Source organism: Myotis brandtii, unplaced genomic scaffold, assembly GCF_000412655.1.
Source record: "Myotis brandtii unplaced genomic scaffold, ASM41265v1 scaffold1777, whole genome shotgun sequence".
Taxonomy (NCBI): Eukaryota; Metazoa; Chordata; class Mammalia; order Chiroptera; family Vespertilionidae; genus Myotis; species Myotis brandtii.
The window spans coordinates 166,057-182,667 of NW_005356585.1; the positions used below are offsets into that span (position 1 = coordinate 166,057).

The following is a 16,611-nucleotide window of genomic DNA, read 5'->3' on the forward strand; positions in this document are numbered from 1 at the left end:
AAAGACTCCATCAAAAAACTACTTGATTTAATAAATGAATTCGGCAATGTAGCAGGATACAAAATTAACACTCAGAAATCAATGACATTTTTATACACCAATAATGAACTTATAGAAAGAGAAACTAAAAAAAAATAATCCCATTTACCACTGCAACAAAAATTAAGATACCTAGAAATAAACTTAACTATAGAGGTAAAAGACCTGTACTTGGAAAAGTACAGGAAAAAAGAGATAGAAGAAGATATAAACAAGTGGAAGAATATACCGTGTTCATGGATTGGTAGAATCAACATCATTAAAATGTCCATATTACCCAAAGCAATCAATAAACTCAACGCAATCCCCATTAAAATCAATGGCATATTTCACAGACCTAGAACAAACTCTCTAAAAATTTATATGGCATAAAAAAAGACCCCGAATAGCCGCAGAAATCCTGGGGGGAAAAAACAACAAACCAAAGTTGGAGGGATCACAATACCAGACATCAAGTTATATTACAAAGCCACTGTTCTTAAAACACCCTGGTACTGGTGCAAGAACAGACACATAGACCAAGGGAACAGAACAGAGAACCCAGAAGTCAACCCAAGCCATTATGCTCAATTAACATTTGACAAAGGAGGCAAGAGCATACAGTGGAGGCACGCGCGGGGCTGGACTGACCTGAAAAAATGTCTGGATTTCTAGAAGGCTTGAGATGCTCAGAATGCATTGATTGGGGGGAAAACGCAATACTATTGCTTCCATCGCTGCTGGTGTTCTATTTTTTACAGGCTGGTGGATGATCATAGATGCAGCTGTCATTTACCCCACTATGGAAGAGTTCAACCATTCATACCATGCCTGTGGCGCCACAGCAACCATCGCCTTCCTAATGATTAATGCCGTATCGAATGGACAAGTCCGAGGCGATAGTCACAGTGAAGGTGGGCTGGGTCAAACAGGTGCTCGCATTTGGCTGTTCATTGGTCTCATGTTGGCCTTTGGCTCTCTGATTGCATCTATATGGATTCTCTTTGGTGGTTATGTTGCTAAAGAAAAAGCCGTAGTATACCCTGGAATTGCTGTATTTTTCCAAAATGCCTTCATCTTTTGTGGAGGACTGGTTTTTAAGTTTGGCTGTACTGAAGACTTATGGCAGTGAAAACATCTCATTTATTGCTCCTGTACAACAGCCCTGAGTGGGTTTGTTCTGTTGTGTTTGTTTCTTATTTTTAATAGTCACTCCCAATCTTTTGTAATGACATTTTCTAAACTTATTTCTGAGTGTAGTCTCAGCTTACATTTGTGTGATACTAAAATCATGAGAAATCGCTATTTAAACAATAACAACAAAACTCTATTGTGGTATGCATTTGATTAACTTATCAAACGTTAAGGAAAAGTATTCCACGTGAGTAAGTTTTGTTGTTTTATCATGGTATAATTGTAAAAATAAAAATAAATTAGAAAAGAAAAAAAAAAGAGCATACAGTGGAGTCAAGAAAGTCTCCTCAGTAAATGGTGCTGGGAAAATTGGACAGATACAGGAAAAAAATGAAACTAGACACCATCTTACACCATACACAAAAATAAACTCAAAGTGGATAAAAGACTTAAATGTAAGATGGAAAACCATAAAAATCTTAGAAAAATCCATAGGCAGCAAAATATCAGACATATTTCGTGGCAATATATTTACTGACACATCTCCTGACCTAGGACAATGGAAACTAAGGAGAAAATAAACAAATGGGGCTACATCAAAATAAAAAGCTTCTGCACTGCAAAAGAAACCATCAACAAAACAAGAAAGCCCACTGCATGGGAGAACATATTTGCCAATATTATTACCGATAAGGGTTTAATCTCCTAAATTTATAGGGAACTCATACAACTTAACTAAAGGTAAACAATTCAATCAAAAAATGGGCAAATGACCTAAATAGATACTTCTTGAAAGCAGACCTACAGAAGGCCAAGAGACATGAAAAAATGTTCAAAGTCACTAATCATCTGAGAGATGCAAATCAAAACAACAATGAGGTACCATCTCACACCTGTCAGAATGGCTATCATCAACAAATCAACAAATGACAAGTGCTGGAGAGGATGTAGAGAAAAAGGAACCCTCGTGCACTGCTGGTGGGAATGCAGACTGGTGCAGCCACTATGGAAGACAGTATGGAGTTTCCTCAAAAAACTGGAAATGGAACTCCCATTTGACCCTGTGATCCCACTTCTAGGAATATATCCCAAGAAACCAAAAACACCAATCAGAAAGGATATATGCACCCATATGTTCATAGCAGCACAATTCACCATAGCTAAGATCTGGAAACAGCCTAAGTGCCCATCAGTAGATGAATGGATTAGAAAACTGTGGTACATCTACACGATGGAATACTATGCTGCTGTAAAAAAGAAGGAACTCTTACAATTTGCAACGGCATGGATGGAGCTGGAGAGCATTATGCTAAGTGAAATAAGCCAGTCAATGAAGGAAAAATACCACATGATCTCACTCATTCATGGATAATAAAGACCATTACAAACTTTTGAACAATAATAGATACAGAGGCAGAGCTGCCTCAAACTGATTGTCAAACTGCAGTGGGAAGGCCAGAGAGGTGGGGGAGGTTGTGAGAGGACAATGGGGGGAAAGGGGCATATGTAATACTTTTAACAATAAAGAATTAAAAAATATTGAATGAGATAACAAATGCAAGGAATGTAGCACAGAACTTGCCTATAATAAACACTCAATAAATAGAAAAATAAAGAAGATGTAACTTATTTTCATACATTTAATGACAGCCTAGCGTTTTCTACTGTGTCCTCACCATCCTGGGTCCCTCTGGTGGAGGCGGGGAAGCAGGTAAGAGAATGGGCCGCTGTTTCTCTGCCCTCTCTGGCTGGAGTGGCTGCCCAGCCCAGCTCCCTGTCCTGCAAAGGGGCCCACAGTCCTGCTTAGAGGCTCAGTCTCCAGCACCTGTGTGGTCACCTGCATCACACCCTCACTTCAATGCTCCGATGGTTCCTGTTTTCCTGCCTGGATCTCCAGTTGAACTGACTTCTAGTGATATTTAGCTTTGTATACTAAATTATTAAAACAGTTTGTGCATTAGGGATAGTAGACCCCTATCATTTTGCAAATATATTTTCCCAATTGGTCAATCACCTTTAAATTTGGTCAAGTTTATGGAGTACTGCACCTTACAGAAATTTAACATTTTATCTGCTTTTTTAAAAAATATATATTTTTATTGATCTCATAGAGGAAGGGAGAGGGAAAAATAGGGAGAAACATCAATGATGAGAGAAAATTATTGATGGGCTGCCTCCTGCACGCTCCACACTGGGGATCGAGCCTAACAACCCTGGCATGTGCCTTGACTGGGAATCAAACCGCGACTTCCTGGTTCATAGGTCGATGCTCAACCACTGAGCCTCACTGGCCGGGCTTAATCTTCTTTTATTCTCAGAAACTCCTTTCCTGTCACTATGCTCTTTCATTCATTTTCCTCTTTACCCCATTTGGAACTGGTCTTGGGGATACTGTAGGGCAGGCGTCTCTCTGCCCTCGCGTTGCTAGTTAATGCACTAAACTGACATCTAGTGGCATCGGCGCTATGCAGTTTGGATTTTTCTCCTCTGTACCTTATTCCCTTACAGCACAATGACACACATCGATAAAGTGTCCCTACATTTTCCTCAAAAACTCTTAAATTATTATTTATCATTAAGCTATTCATGTTTCAGTCTTTGATTTTTTTTGTTTTCTTTTTAAATCTTTAATATGATTTTTGACCCAGAATAATTCATGTGATACGCGTGAGTGGGATTCTGCCTCAGCCAAACTAGGTGCCTCCCGGTAAGTGCAAATCCCGCGCGTTAGATGCTGAGCATCGGGACACAGCACACCTGCTCTCACACAACAGAGGCGCCGAGAAACGCAGCGCAGATAAAGAATGTGCAGTCAGCAGTGAAACAAAGCTCCATTTTAAAAGTGTACTGAAGACAAACACTGCAACTCCACAGACTTCCGCCAATTCCCCAGGACACCTACTTTTGCTTCAGGGCCTGAGTCCGACTCTTTTGGCGTTGTGAGGCGGTTGCAAAATCCACAAAAATTCCACACACAGGGGCTCTGGAAGGTGAACTGTTTGCATCTGTACAGAAAAAAAAAACAACACAATTTTTGAAACAAATATTTCAAGCAAAAAATGTCAAGTATAAAATTTTTAGAAGCATATTTAATAATTGTAGCCCATGACTAACATTACTGATAAACATCGTTCACCAGCACTTAAGAGACCGCCTCTGCTACTTTCATGTAAAACTTTCAGGCAACAAAGCAAAACTTAGTGTGTATGCGCCAATCACACCAGGGAGAGTTAGCAATATTTCAGAACCCCTCTACCATGCAGTCTACACTTCTCCCCACTCTGCCCGGCCCCTCCAGAATGTATGCCCTAATCAGGGAGCTGGGACATGAACATACAAGCAGCAAAAACAGAGACGGAGGCAAGTTAATGTTGACCTTCTACAGCCGTGGTTCTCAACCTTCCTAATGCCACGACCCTTTAATACAGTTAGTTCCTCATGTTGTGGTGACACCCAACCATAAAATTATTTTCGTTGCTACTTCATAACTGTAATTTTGCTACTGTTATGAATCGTAATGTAAATATCTGATATGCAGGATGTATTTTCATTGTTACAAATTGAACATAATTAAAGCATAGTGATTAATCACAAAAACAATATGTGTTTTCCGATGTGGTCTTAGGCGACCCCTGTGAAAGGGCTGTTTGACCCCCAAAGGGGTCGCGACCCACAGGTTGAGAACTGCTGCTCTACAGGCTCAAGTCCAGGGCAGGGCCCAGACTGAAGGGCGGTCTTGGTGGGAGCTCCTCCCACTGCCCTCCTCCGCACAGGATGTCAACTCCCCTCAGCTCTCCAAGGATTTCTGTGGTTTCCTGTGCAGATTTACTGCCACACTTGTTTGCTCAAATGTTTATTTCAATTGCATCTCATGCCCTCCAGCCGTTTTATCGGGTCCCCGGGGCCCATGGCGGGAATGCGCGGGATCTGGGTTGGGAGTCCTGCCCGTCACCTGCTGTGACCGTGAGCAGGTTGTTCACGGCCCCTTTCTCCTGTGCTGCACGACATCCACACAGGACAGCACGGCACGAGGGTGAACGCAGGCGTGTGGACGAGCACCTTCCGCCCGCTGTACGCACACAGATGCCAGGAGCCTCCTGAACAATGAGGAAACTGGACGATGTTTCACGGCACAGGGTTAAGACGGGAATGAAGACACCTTGCCACACGGCTCGCAAATGCCAGGTGTCAGCACCCTCACCAACCAAGTACACAGTTCACCTTTCAGAGGTTAGAAACGTTTTCAAATGCCTCGGCATAACCTCGTGCCCTGGAAAAAGGTATTTATCAAATGGTTTCCTATTGCCCTGAAAAGGGAGCAAATAGGACAGTCAGCACAGGTGCAGCAGGCAGTGCACAGCAGTGACACCAGCACAGCTGGGGCTGGGCAGCAGGACACAGGGAATGAACCCTCTCTCAGCCCAGGTGGTGGCGGCTGTTAGCACTAACAGTCACTATGCTGAAGACAAGCACCTTACAGGTATTAGCTTATTTAATTAACTCTCACAGCCCTAAAGAAGGCCTTGCCCTTATTTTGCAGGAAGGAAACTGAAGCACAGAGAGGGTAAGTCCCACTCCAGACCACACAGCTGGTGACAGAGCCAGTGCCACTGAGGCCACTCCACGGCCCCTACCACAGGCAGGACGGCGCTCCGCGGGGCCAGGCTGGCTCAGTGTTCAATGGGTCCTGGAGGGCAGCGCCACCTGTCTGGGTAGCAGTGTAATCATAGTGAATAATTCTTTCAAATAAAAAATACAACAAAAATAATGTCTTAATGGGGGTTCTAAATTCTTGTAAATCAAGCTATTAAAGCCCATAGTGCCCGGAACAATAAAGGACATGAATAAAATTTTTAAAAAAGGTAATTCAAAGGTCTGCTAAGAAAACCAGGAACTGCAGAACAAAAGCTTGCAGACTCTCAGCAACACCACAGCAGGCCCCCAATTCACACCGCCATCAGGACAGCTGCTCCGGCTTCGGAGACACAGTTTAGCTGTGCATTTGGAGAACAGTCCATAATACTCAGGTTTTCTGCCTCTACAACAGGCACAGATGTGAGGGTAGTAACCACTCTGCCCGACCTTCACTGGATTATTGCATCGCATCAACTATTAGTCATAATTAATTGTACCTATTACTTATGACTTATTTTACTAGATAATTTAAAGTAGCATATCATCCAATAATTTTAATATTGTCCTAGTTGACATATTGTGTTAATTGTAGTGTAAATTTATCAAGATGCTATCGTTTTTTCCCTGTAAGTAATTTAGAAATATTTACTCCTGCTCTTACAAGTATCATTATTATAACACAATGCCAAGAATTTCTGAGCAAAACACACTCTAATGTCACAAAGAAACCCCCTGAAACACACTCAACGGGCCCCATTCTGAACCTTTCCCACTGCGCCGGCTCTGCGGGTGCTTCTGAGCCTCCGGTGGACACACGAGGTCGGTGGGCAGACTGACAGGCGGGCAGGACGAGCAGGATGTGACCCACGTGAGCACCTCTGCACTGACCGTGCACAGCCACCCTCCGGCCCACCTGGCCCAGGCCCCGAGCAGAAGGCTGTCGGAGCTCCCGCTGCAGACACCCCGCACACTGGTCTCTGAGTGCCGCCTGACGGGAGTCGCAGGGACGAGGCCCAGCTCCCGGGGGCACAGACAGCAGCCCCACCACGTACCGGCCGCTGGCTCCCTCTCCCGCTCCGATCGACCTTGCTTCTGAAACAGCTTCGACGACAGCTCGCCAATCCTTTCATTTTCTGCATTGATGGCGTTTTGAATTTCCTGTATCTCCTTTTTTCTGGCTGGAGGAAGTTCTTCCATTTTCTCTCTTGGTTCTGGCTCATTCGTGCTATCATCATCACAAACCTCAAAGTCATCTTCATAGTCCTACAAACAATAATCATGTTTTTGAAAACTTTAAGACAAATAGACTTTAAAGAACACAAAGCAAAACGTGCAATTTATCATTTAAAATAGACAGTCGACATCAGCCTCCTGGTGGATAAAGAAGACCTCTTTGTTTGTCTCTCCCCTTACATTTATCAGGCAGACACCTCTAATCCAACCTGGCTCCTCTGCCAGCTCACAAACACGCTGCGAGACCCACGCCTCAGTACATCTGCAGGGGGCGTGTTGGATGCGTAGGGCAGCGGGACAGGGAAGGGCAGGGACGGTGTCTGCAGATGCCGTTCAATGGCCACCGTGGCCCCAGCTAACACAACAGTAGGGGAGGGTCGAGGTGCGACCTCCACGCTAGAGCCAGCGAAGGGTGAGAGGGCAGAAGCAGCACTGCTGCCCAAGATTCCAGCTCCCTCCTCGATAACAGCAGCTACAGCCCAGGGTGCCAGCGGCCACAAGGAACAGGGGGCAGTGCTGTGGGCTAGCAAACCCAGCTACCCCCACCCACCACATCCCCCACCACAGTGGTGGTGCCCCAAGACCTAGGCAACCCAGACAAAACGAGAACACCCCCCACCTTGGTGGTACTACATGCACAGGTGAGAGAAAACACAGCCTGCACTACAGCACCACCTGCTGGAGAACAGAAGGGCGTCCTCTCAGCACCAGCGTGCTCACTGTTAGGCTCAAACCTACCTGAACAAGGAAAGAACTCAGACTTCAACTGCACCGGCCAAGGAACAACCCATCAAGCACCATGAACACACAAGGTCACATGGTCACCAAAAGATCATGACAATCTCCAGAAACCCAAGTCAAAGCCACGGACTGCTGGATTTAGATGACAGAGAATTCAAGATTGCGGTCATGAGGAAACTCAGTGATACAAGAAAACCTCAGAAAGGAAGTTCAAGAAGCTCAGGAATAAAATTAATGAGCAAAAGGAGTACTTTATCAAAGAGACCAAAACTATAAAAAAGAATCAAACCAATTCTAGATCTGAAGAACTCAATAAATGGGATAAAGAATGCATTAGAGAGACTGGAAATAGAGCAGAACATAGGGAAGGGAGAATTTGTGAGCTCGAAGACAGAAACCTAGAAAAGATTCAGGTGGAAGAAGAGAGAACTAAGAGTGAAAAAAATAAAGAAACAATACCAGCACGATCTGACCCCATGAGAAGAGCAGCACCAGGACGATGAGTCCCCAGGAGGACAGAGAGGGGGCAGCGAGGGCTTCTGAAACCCAGGGAAGAAAATGCCGTTCGAGTACAAGAAGCTAACAGGACATCTCATTATCTCAATGCAAAAAGACTGCTCCAAAACCCTTTGTATTAAAACTGTCAAAAGTTAATGATAAAGAATTCTCAAGGCAGCCAGGGAACAAAAAGACAGTATCCTACAGAGAAACTCCATTCAATGATCTTCATCTTTCTCAGTAGAAACCCTACAGGCTAGAAGAGAGTGAAATTATAGACTCAAAATATGGACAGAGAGAAACCACCAGCCAAGGAAAATCAATCCAGCAAAGCTCTCCTTTCGGCTGATGGAGAAACAAAGGCTTCCCCAGACCTCCGCGCGCCAAGGGCATTCACCCCTCAGACCGCATCACAAGGAACGCGGAGAGGAGCTCCTCCACCTGAAGCAAAAAGACAGCAGCACGCGACCCTGGGAGTGGCCCTACTGGGTGGCTCAGTGGACGGAGTGCTGGCCTGCGGGCTGGGGGGTCACGGTTTGATTCGGCCGAGGGCGCGTGCTCGGGTTGCGGTCTCGGTCTCCAGTGGAGGGCGTGCAGGAGGCGGCCCATCAGTGATTCTCTCTCATTATTGATGTTTCTATCTCTCTCTCCCCCTCTCCGTTCCTCTCTGAAATCAATAAAACTATTTTTTAAAAAACTATGAGTGGGATGACTGACAGACAGGCAGGAAACTGCACCTCTACTTCAGAATAGGGCACTAAACAATCATAACGAAGGTAAAGACAAGTACCTAGAGCTGCTGCAATTTATTAAAATGCACCATAAAACATCAACATAGAAAGGAAGAGGAAAAGAACTGGATTGTGTAAGGGAATGGAGATGCTAAGCACCAGAAACAGGACTACATCTTCAACTACGAGATTATTTTATACAAACCTCATGGTAACCACAAAACAAAACCCAGAGCTGGGGCCAAAACATTAAGAAAGAGGAAATGAAGAAAAACATCACAGAAAACCATCTGACTGAAATAGCAGACAAAAAGGAAAGGGAAAAGAAACGATGGAGACACAGAGCGGCCAGAACACAAAAGGTGAAAGGGCTGCAGGGAGTCCTCGTGTATCGGGCCTCACCCCACGTGTGAACGGCTGAACTCGTGGATTGAAAAACAAGAGCCCCCAATATGCTGCCTTGCAGAGACCGTCACACCTGCAGCCGCTAACCGGCCCCCAGTGCGGGGAGGCGACACTCCCCGCAAACAGTGTCCGGAGAAAAGCGGCCGAGCCACACTCGTATCAGACAAAACAGATTTCAAGACAAAAAAGATAACAAGATGAAAAGATGGACATGTATACCGATAAAGGGGACAATTCATCAAGAAAACATAACGTTTACTAATATATGCGCACCAAAGATACTTTCAAATGATAATTCCAACAAGGATTACTATCCAAAATATATAAAGAACTCAACAACAACAAAAAATCTGCTTAAACAATGGGCAGAGGATCTGAATAGACATTTTTCCAAGAAAAACACACAGATGGCCACAGCCATATGAAAATATGCTCAGTGTCACTAGTCATCAGAGAAATTCAAATCAAAACCATGAGATACCACCGCATACCTGTCAGAATGGTTCTATCAAAAAGACAAAAATAACAGGTGTCGGTGAGAATGTGGAGAAAATGGAACCTTGTGCACTGTTAGGAAGAATGCAAATTGATGCAGCCGCTGTGGAAACAGTGTGGAGCTTCCTCAAAAAACTAGTAATAGATAGACCATATGACCCAGAATCCTACTTCTGGTTACTTATTTTAAAATATGAAAACACACTCATACATCTATGCACTCCTATGTTTGTTGCAGCATTATTCACAATAGCGAGGACATGGAAACCACCTGTCCATCGATACATGATTGGGGAAAGAAGACGTGGTGCATGTACACAAAAGAATTCGACTCAAACATAGAAAAGATGGAATACTGCCATTTGTGACAACATGGGTGGCTCCTGAATGTACCATGCTAAATGAAATAGGCCAGACAAAAAGCATATGATTTCACTCCTATGTGGAATATAAAACAAAAAAGTAACAAATGAACTAACAAAACAAACTCCCAGGCTAAGACTATGAGGACGTGTGCATTATATATGCTCTACATATACACACACATACAAATATGCATACATATGCATACATGTATACACCCCTGTATACATGCATATACATATATATGTTTGGATGCAGTGCACTTAACAATGAATTATAATGTCATTCAATTACATCATATTGGTAAGCATTAGTAGACATATAACAAACTTTTTATAGATAACCTAAATCAAACAGATATGGAATCTTAAGAGTAGTAAAGAGAGAAAAAAAACTATGTTATTATACTTAAGCTGATTTTAAGGACAAATTATTTTAAGCCAAGAAAAACTTTAATGTTTATACATACTTCAAAATCATCTTCAAAATTGGCCATGTAGTCAACATTTTCTAAGTCAACGTCTTCCTTTTCAATTTCCTAGAGGTAAAAATCACACATAACAAAAAAATCAATCATAAATTTGAATCTTGCAAATAGGTTGGGAAACCACATGTTGTCTGAGATTCACTTGAAATCACTAACTTAAAAATGTATTTATAAAACTAACAACCTACCTCCAAATTCTTTAAGAATTTGTGAACTGATTAACTAGTATGACCAGAAAGAGAAAGCAGTTAATAAACATATCCTTTTTGAGAAACTTCTGTAATTCTGATGGCTAAAGAAAAAAAGTTTTATACAAATAAATTCCAAACTTTAGCACTGCCGCTCCCTAGTCTATGTCCTACCCATGAACAGATCCCTACGTTTGCAGCCAGGAGCACACTCACACACACACACACACACACACACACGCGCGCACACACTCACACACACACACACACACACACACTCGGCAGCCCGTGTGAACTGCCGCGTGCTCCAGTGACTGAAATACAAGAGCGAGGTCTCAGGTGTGGAGCTTACTCGGCGCCCCCCCCCCCCCCCCCCCAGTGCACAAATTTTTGTCCACCGGGCCTCTAGTCTATACTAATAAAAGCCAGGGGAAGACAGGCTGCCCTTCAGCACCAACTTCAGCACCTGCAACCTGGGGATAAAGAGAGGGACCCGCCGGTAGGAGGTGTGCTCAGTCGTGTCCTGGAGGCTGCACAGTCACCGGAAGGCCACCTGGTCTGGGTCTTAAGGATGAGCAAGGGCTGCAGGAATACCTCAATACCCGGGGCTGCGGAGAGTTATCTAGAGCAAATAGTTTAGAGGAAAAACTGCCCCATGAAAAGGTCCTCCTGGCACATGGTCACGGGCACTCACTACACTGTAGGGATAGCACACGACATTTACTGCTGACTGGTCAGACACACCAGAGCAAAAACCAGGCCCAGCACTGCCCTGCTGACCCACCCGTGTGCAAGCTCTGTGTGACCCGCGTGACTGCACCACGTCGACAGTCTGCACCCAGCAAACACGCAGTGCCCACCACTGCCAGGCCCTCTGCCAGGGAGGACAGGTGACATCTTACTTCTTTGCACAGTAGAACCGGCGGGGGACAGTGACAAGACGGTGCCATCACAGGAGTCTGCCACGTCGGCAGTGTCTCCCCGTCAGTTTTGGAAAGAACTTCTGTGACCGGTCCTCGCTGGTAAGAGGGCATGCCACTGCTGTGGTCCCTGGAGCAGCACCATTTCCCAAGTGACCTGTGACCTGGAGTCTCTCTCCCTGACATGGCCTGAATCTCATGTTTTGTGATGTCTCAATTCAGTTGCTTCAATTCTCCACAAACTTTTGAACTTAAATGCAGAGCAAGGATGAGAAGACTGGCCACTCACGCATCCTGAACCTGTTCCCGGCAAAGCGCTGTGCAAAGCCTCTCCTGGGCCTGCGGAGGAAGGCACTGCACTCAACCAGCCCGTCTCCCCCTCGAGCCCCGAGACGAAGGCTGCCTGCGACTCGCTGAAGGATTCTCAGACAAGTGTGAACACAAAGGTCATGTTCAGACCTCTTCCCCCTTCATTCTCGTCTTCTGCTATCCAGAGGAACACTAATGCCCCTAATGAAATGATGCTGGGGAGCGAGGGAACACGAGTGAGGTATGTCTGCATCACAAGACGCACCCCTTACCACAGTGCCTTCACCTCCTGGCCGCGGAGCCAGCTTCCACACGGCAGGACCCTCATCGTGGCTGTGCTGGGGGACAGAGCACAGCCAGGTCAGCAGCCAAGGGATGGTCTCCCGGGCACCCACAGGCCCACCTGCTCCCCACCTCCCTGGAGGGGCTGCCCTCAGTGGTACTGTGCCTCGGTCTCTTCTCTCGGAAGTGAGGGGATGATGGTGCCTACTGCCTAGTGCCAGTGTGAGGGGCGGGTACAATGAGACTGCCCAGCATGGGAACAGCTGATGGCCAGCTCTGCTGTGGTCACTGCTACAAGGAAGGCAGGACTCCAAGCACCATTGCCCCAAACTACTCAGTGCATAACACTGGGGCGGCACAGTATCACCAGGAAGGAAATAGAGAGCTTCCATGTGCCCAGGCTGTAGGCTCTCTGCAGACACAGGCATTCCCCAGGAGGCCAGGGCAATGCCACAGACACAAGACCCCCAGCCCAAGGAGCTGCCCAGGTCTCCAATGTCACTCCTGCATGCTTTAGGTCGCTCCTCCGGTAAAAAGAATGTAAATGTCTCTCTGATCATTTCTTATATTGATTACATGTCAAAAGGATAATATTTAAGAAATAGTGGATCGCTCTTATTGGTTCAGCTGTGGCTAGAGTATCGGCCTGGGGACTGAAGGGTCCTGGGTTCGATTCCAGTCAAGGGCACATGCCCAGGGTGCAGCTTGATCCCCAGTAGGGGGCGTGTGGGAGGCAGCCAATCAATGATTCTCTCTCATCATTGATGTTTCTATCTCTCTCTCCCTCTCCCTTCCTCTCTGAAGTCAATAAAAATATATTTTTAAAAAATAAATAGTGGATCATATATTATTAAAATTAATTCTGTTACCTTTTTAGTTTTTTACTGGGACTAATAGAAAATTTTAAATTGCAAATGTGGCTCACATTATAATTCCAGTGACCCACACTAATCTAGAGCTTACCAAAAACTTGGGAGACATAAGGAAAATATTAAATCTATATGTTTTCATCCAACAACTCCACTTCAAGAACTTTATCCACAGAGAGTATGGGGGGCTGTGCCATTAGAAATGGAGGTTTTCCACATAACTGGGAGGAACAGCCTGCTACATGGGGGGTAAGAAGGCAGGTGAAACAGAAAAAGGTGCTAAGGTCCCCAAATACACATCAACATGATTGAAAAGGATTTCATGAAAAAAAGATCCTATGGGAAGAAGTGTGGGTCAGGCTAATTTTTCCTCAGGTGTGGTCATAGCTGGAGAGTGAGTGACCCACCACCCCCAAAAGTGAACAAATAAAATGGGCCCACACGCTGCACAAACTAGTTCATGTAAATTGTGTGTTTCTGTGTACATGTATGATATAACAGAGGCCAAAATCTGCCATATTATCTATAACTAGAGGCCCAGTGTACAAAATTCATGCATGGGTAGGGTCCCTAGGCCTGGCCGGCGATCAGGGCTGATCAGGGACTTCCGGCTGCCGGCCAGGGCCTCCCTTCCCAGGCTGCCGGCCGGGGCCTCCCTTCCAGGTGCTGGCCGGGGCCTCCTTCCCTCGCCACCCGCACGCTGCCACCGCAAGGGAAAGAGAAGGCAGGGAGGTGGGGAGGCGGGGAAGCAGGGAAGCTGATCATCGGCCAGGCCTAGGGACCCTACCTGTGCCCAAATTTCGTGCACCGGGCCTCTAGTATATAGATAACAAAAAGCCTAGGAAAAATGGTTTCATGGCATTATAACTGGTGTACCACTGCAGCTACAATAATCATGATGAAAACTGTTCCGTGTCTACTCTTCTGACGGTACCAACATGGAGGACTGGGAAGGGCGTGGTCTCTGATTCTCCCCGTGCTGACACCACAGTGACAAGAGGAAGAACTTCACTCCCAGGAGAAATGGGCCATGGGGTCACCTGACCTGGACTTCTCTTTAGGAAGACTTCCTTTTTAAAAAAAATATATTTTATTTATTTTTTACAGAGAGGAAGGGAGAGGGACAGAGAGTTAGAAACATCGATGAGAGAGAAACATCGATCAGCTGCCTCCTGCACACCCCCCACTGGGGATGTGCCCACAACCAAGGTACATGCCCTTGACTGGAATCGAAACTGGGACCCTTCAGTCCGCAGGCTGACGCTCTATCCACTGAGTCAAACCGGTCAGGGCAAGACTTTCAACATTAATGCAATTTCTTACTCACCATCGGTCTGCTCAGACTTTCTATTTCTTCTTGAGGCAGTTTCAGTAACTTACACCTTCCAGGAATGTGTCCCTTTCGCCTGGCTGTCGGGCTAGACTGGAACGCTGTCGCTGCATCCGCTAGTGAGAGCGGGTGCTGCCGTCTCAATGACACACAATTTTCTATTTCTCCCTTTAATTCTGTCACTTTTGCTTCCTGTATTTTAGGGCTCTTTTGTGAGGTATGTGTTCACAGATCATTGTTAACCTTCCTGCGGAGCTAATTATTTTATCCTTATGAGATGTCCCTCCACCTCCTGACACTCTGTGTCCAGTCCCTTCTGTGACACCAGCACAGCCACTCCAGCTCTGTGACAGCTGTTTGATGGCTTCCTGTCCATCTTTTTTGCTTCCAATCTCTTTCAGGTTTTTAATCTGGAGTGTTTCTTGTGTGCCTCCAGCAGCCACCATTCCAGTGACCCATCAGGCAAACCAAGTGCCCGGCTAGCCTTACTGCACAGTGAGGCCGGCATGACATCCTTACCTTCCTTCTCGAGTCTTTATCTTTTCCACTGCTCCTCACTACATCCTCTGCATGCCTAGAAAGAAAATATGATCAAAACCAAAATTGATTTTAAAAAAGTAGATCGTTTTAGATGTCAGCAAAGGCTCTTCTCAATATTTGACAAGATGAAGTACTACTGTAAATGGCGAGTTTTCAAAGTGCGCTTTATCAGAACTGTAAACACTAAAGTGTTCCTAGCACTTTTACTATTTCAGGAGTAATCCAAAACACAAAATATCTTCAGTGGAGAGAAGAAACTGGGTTTTAACAAACTTGTGTATGAATCTCCAACCTTATACGAGTTCTAGAAAATTCCTATAATTTTATTAGTCAATCCCAAATGTTATTTTATGCTTAATATAATAGTTGGATTTCCAAAAGAAAGATTTACCTTACAATGTTCTATTTGTTAATCATATGCTATACGTTAGTTGGGACCTAAAATTAAGGCTTTCAAATTTTCAAATTAATTCTCAATTTTCGGAACTTACATTCACCCCAATTTGCTGTAGCATATGGTCGAGGAGGCCCACAGCTGAGCACAGCTTCCCTGTGTGTTCCAGCAGACTGGCAGCACAAAGGCCAAGAATTTGCACCCCTGGGTTTAAGTGCTAGCTTTGCTCAAACTTGTAAAAATTTGGGCAAGGCATTTAGCCTGCATTTTCCTAATCTGTGAAAAAGAATTGCCAAATATGGCTGCCATAAAGAACAAACTAAAATCTACAGCTTATATACAAAATGAGGTTATACATAAACTCTAATCTGTAATCTTCACAAAACCCACACAAAATAGGTATCATTTTTGTGAAGAAAAGGCTCTGAAGGGCCCCCAACATCCCAGAGAGAGGCAGACAGGCCACTCCTGCCGACTGGTGCCAACGGCCTTGCTCTAATTACTGCAGCCACAGACCTGGGGCTGGGGATGGCGGGCCTGTCACATGTTTATCGGATGAGGACCAAGAGCCCTCCTGTAGACATTCTTCCCTCCAGGCTGGACGGCCCCCCATGGAAGGGTCATCTTCCAAATGAGTTACTCCCCCAAAGTGAGTTCTGATTCTCTAGCTTTGCATGAGCAAATACAAAAAGGCAGAATAAGATCTATAATTTGTAGCAAGTTTCCAGTTCCCTAGTGTACTTCAGATATGATTTGGAGGATTGAGTAAGTAAAGTATGTCTATCACTTATTGCCATTTCCTGGCTATAATTAGGCCCAATAAGAAAAATTCAGCATTCATCATGTTATCTATACTAATAATAGAGGAATATGCAAATTGTCTGGGATACTGTCACAGTAACAGTAACAACCGAACAGCAGGCTGCATGGGGCAACCAGGTCAGCAAGGGGGTTAGTGAGGGACGACCAGACGACTAAACAGCAAGCTGCGTGGGGCAACCTGGCCAGCAGGGGGGTTAGTGAGGGACGACCAAACGAC

The 16,611-nt window shown here is 45.2% G+C and overlaps 1 protein-coding gene and 1 pseudogene across 1 annotated transcript in view; one reads left to right on the forward strand and one right to left on the reverse strand.

Moving 5' to 3' along the window:
* The window catches only part of LOC102242125 (WD repeat-containing protein 60), a gene marked incomplete at its 5' end in the record, with an annotated part of 45,512 nt that overhangs the window by 27,222 nt on the left and 1,679 nt on the right, over nucleotides 1-16,611 (reverse strand). The window contains 5 exons of the mRNA XM_005863412.2: nucleotides 4,055-4,157; nucleotides 6,840-7,050; nucleotides 10,723-10,791; nucleotides 12,430-12,495; nucleotides 15,158-15,212. Of these exons, the coding sequence (XP_005863474.1) occupies nucleotides 4,055-4,157; nucleotides 6,840-7,050; nucleotides 10,723-10,791; nucleotides 12,430-12,495; nucleotides 15,158-15,212 (504 nt within the window). The remainder of the gene's footprint in view (nucleotides 1-4,054; nucleotides 4,158-6,839; nucleotides 7,051-10,722; nucleotides 10,792-12,429; nucleotides 12,496-15,157; nucleotides 15,213-16,611) is intronic.
* On the forward strand, nucleotides 625-1,326 carry LOC102241525 (annotated as a pseudogene).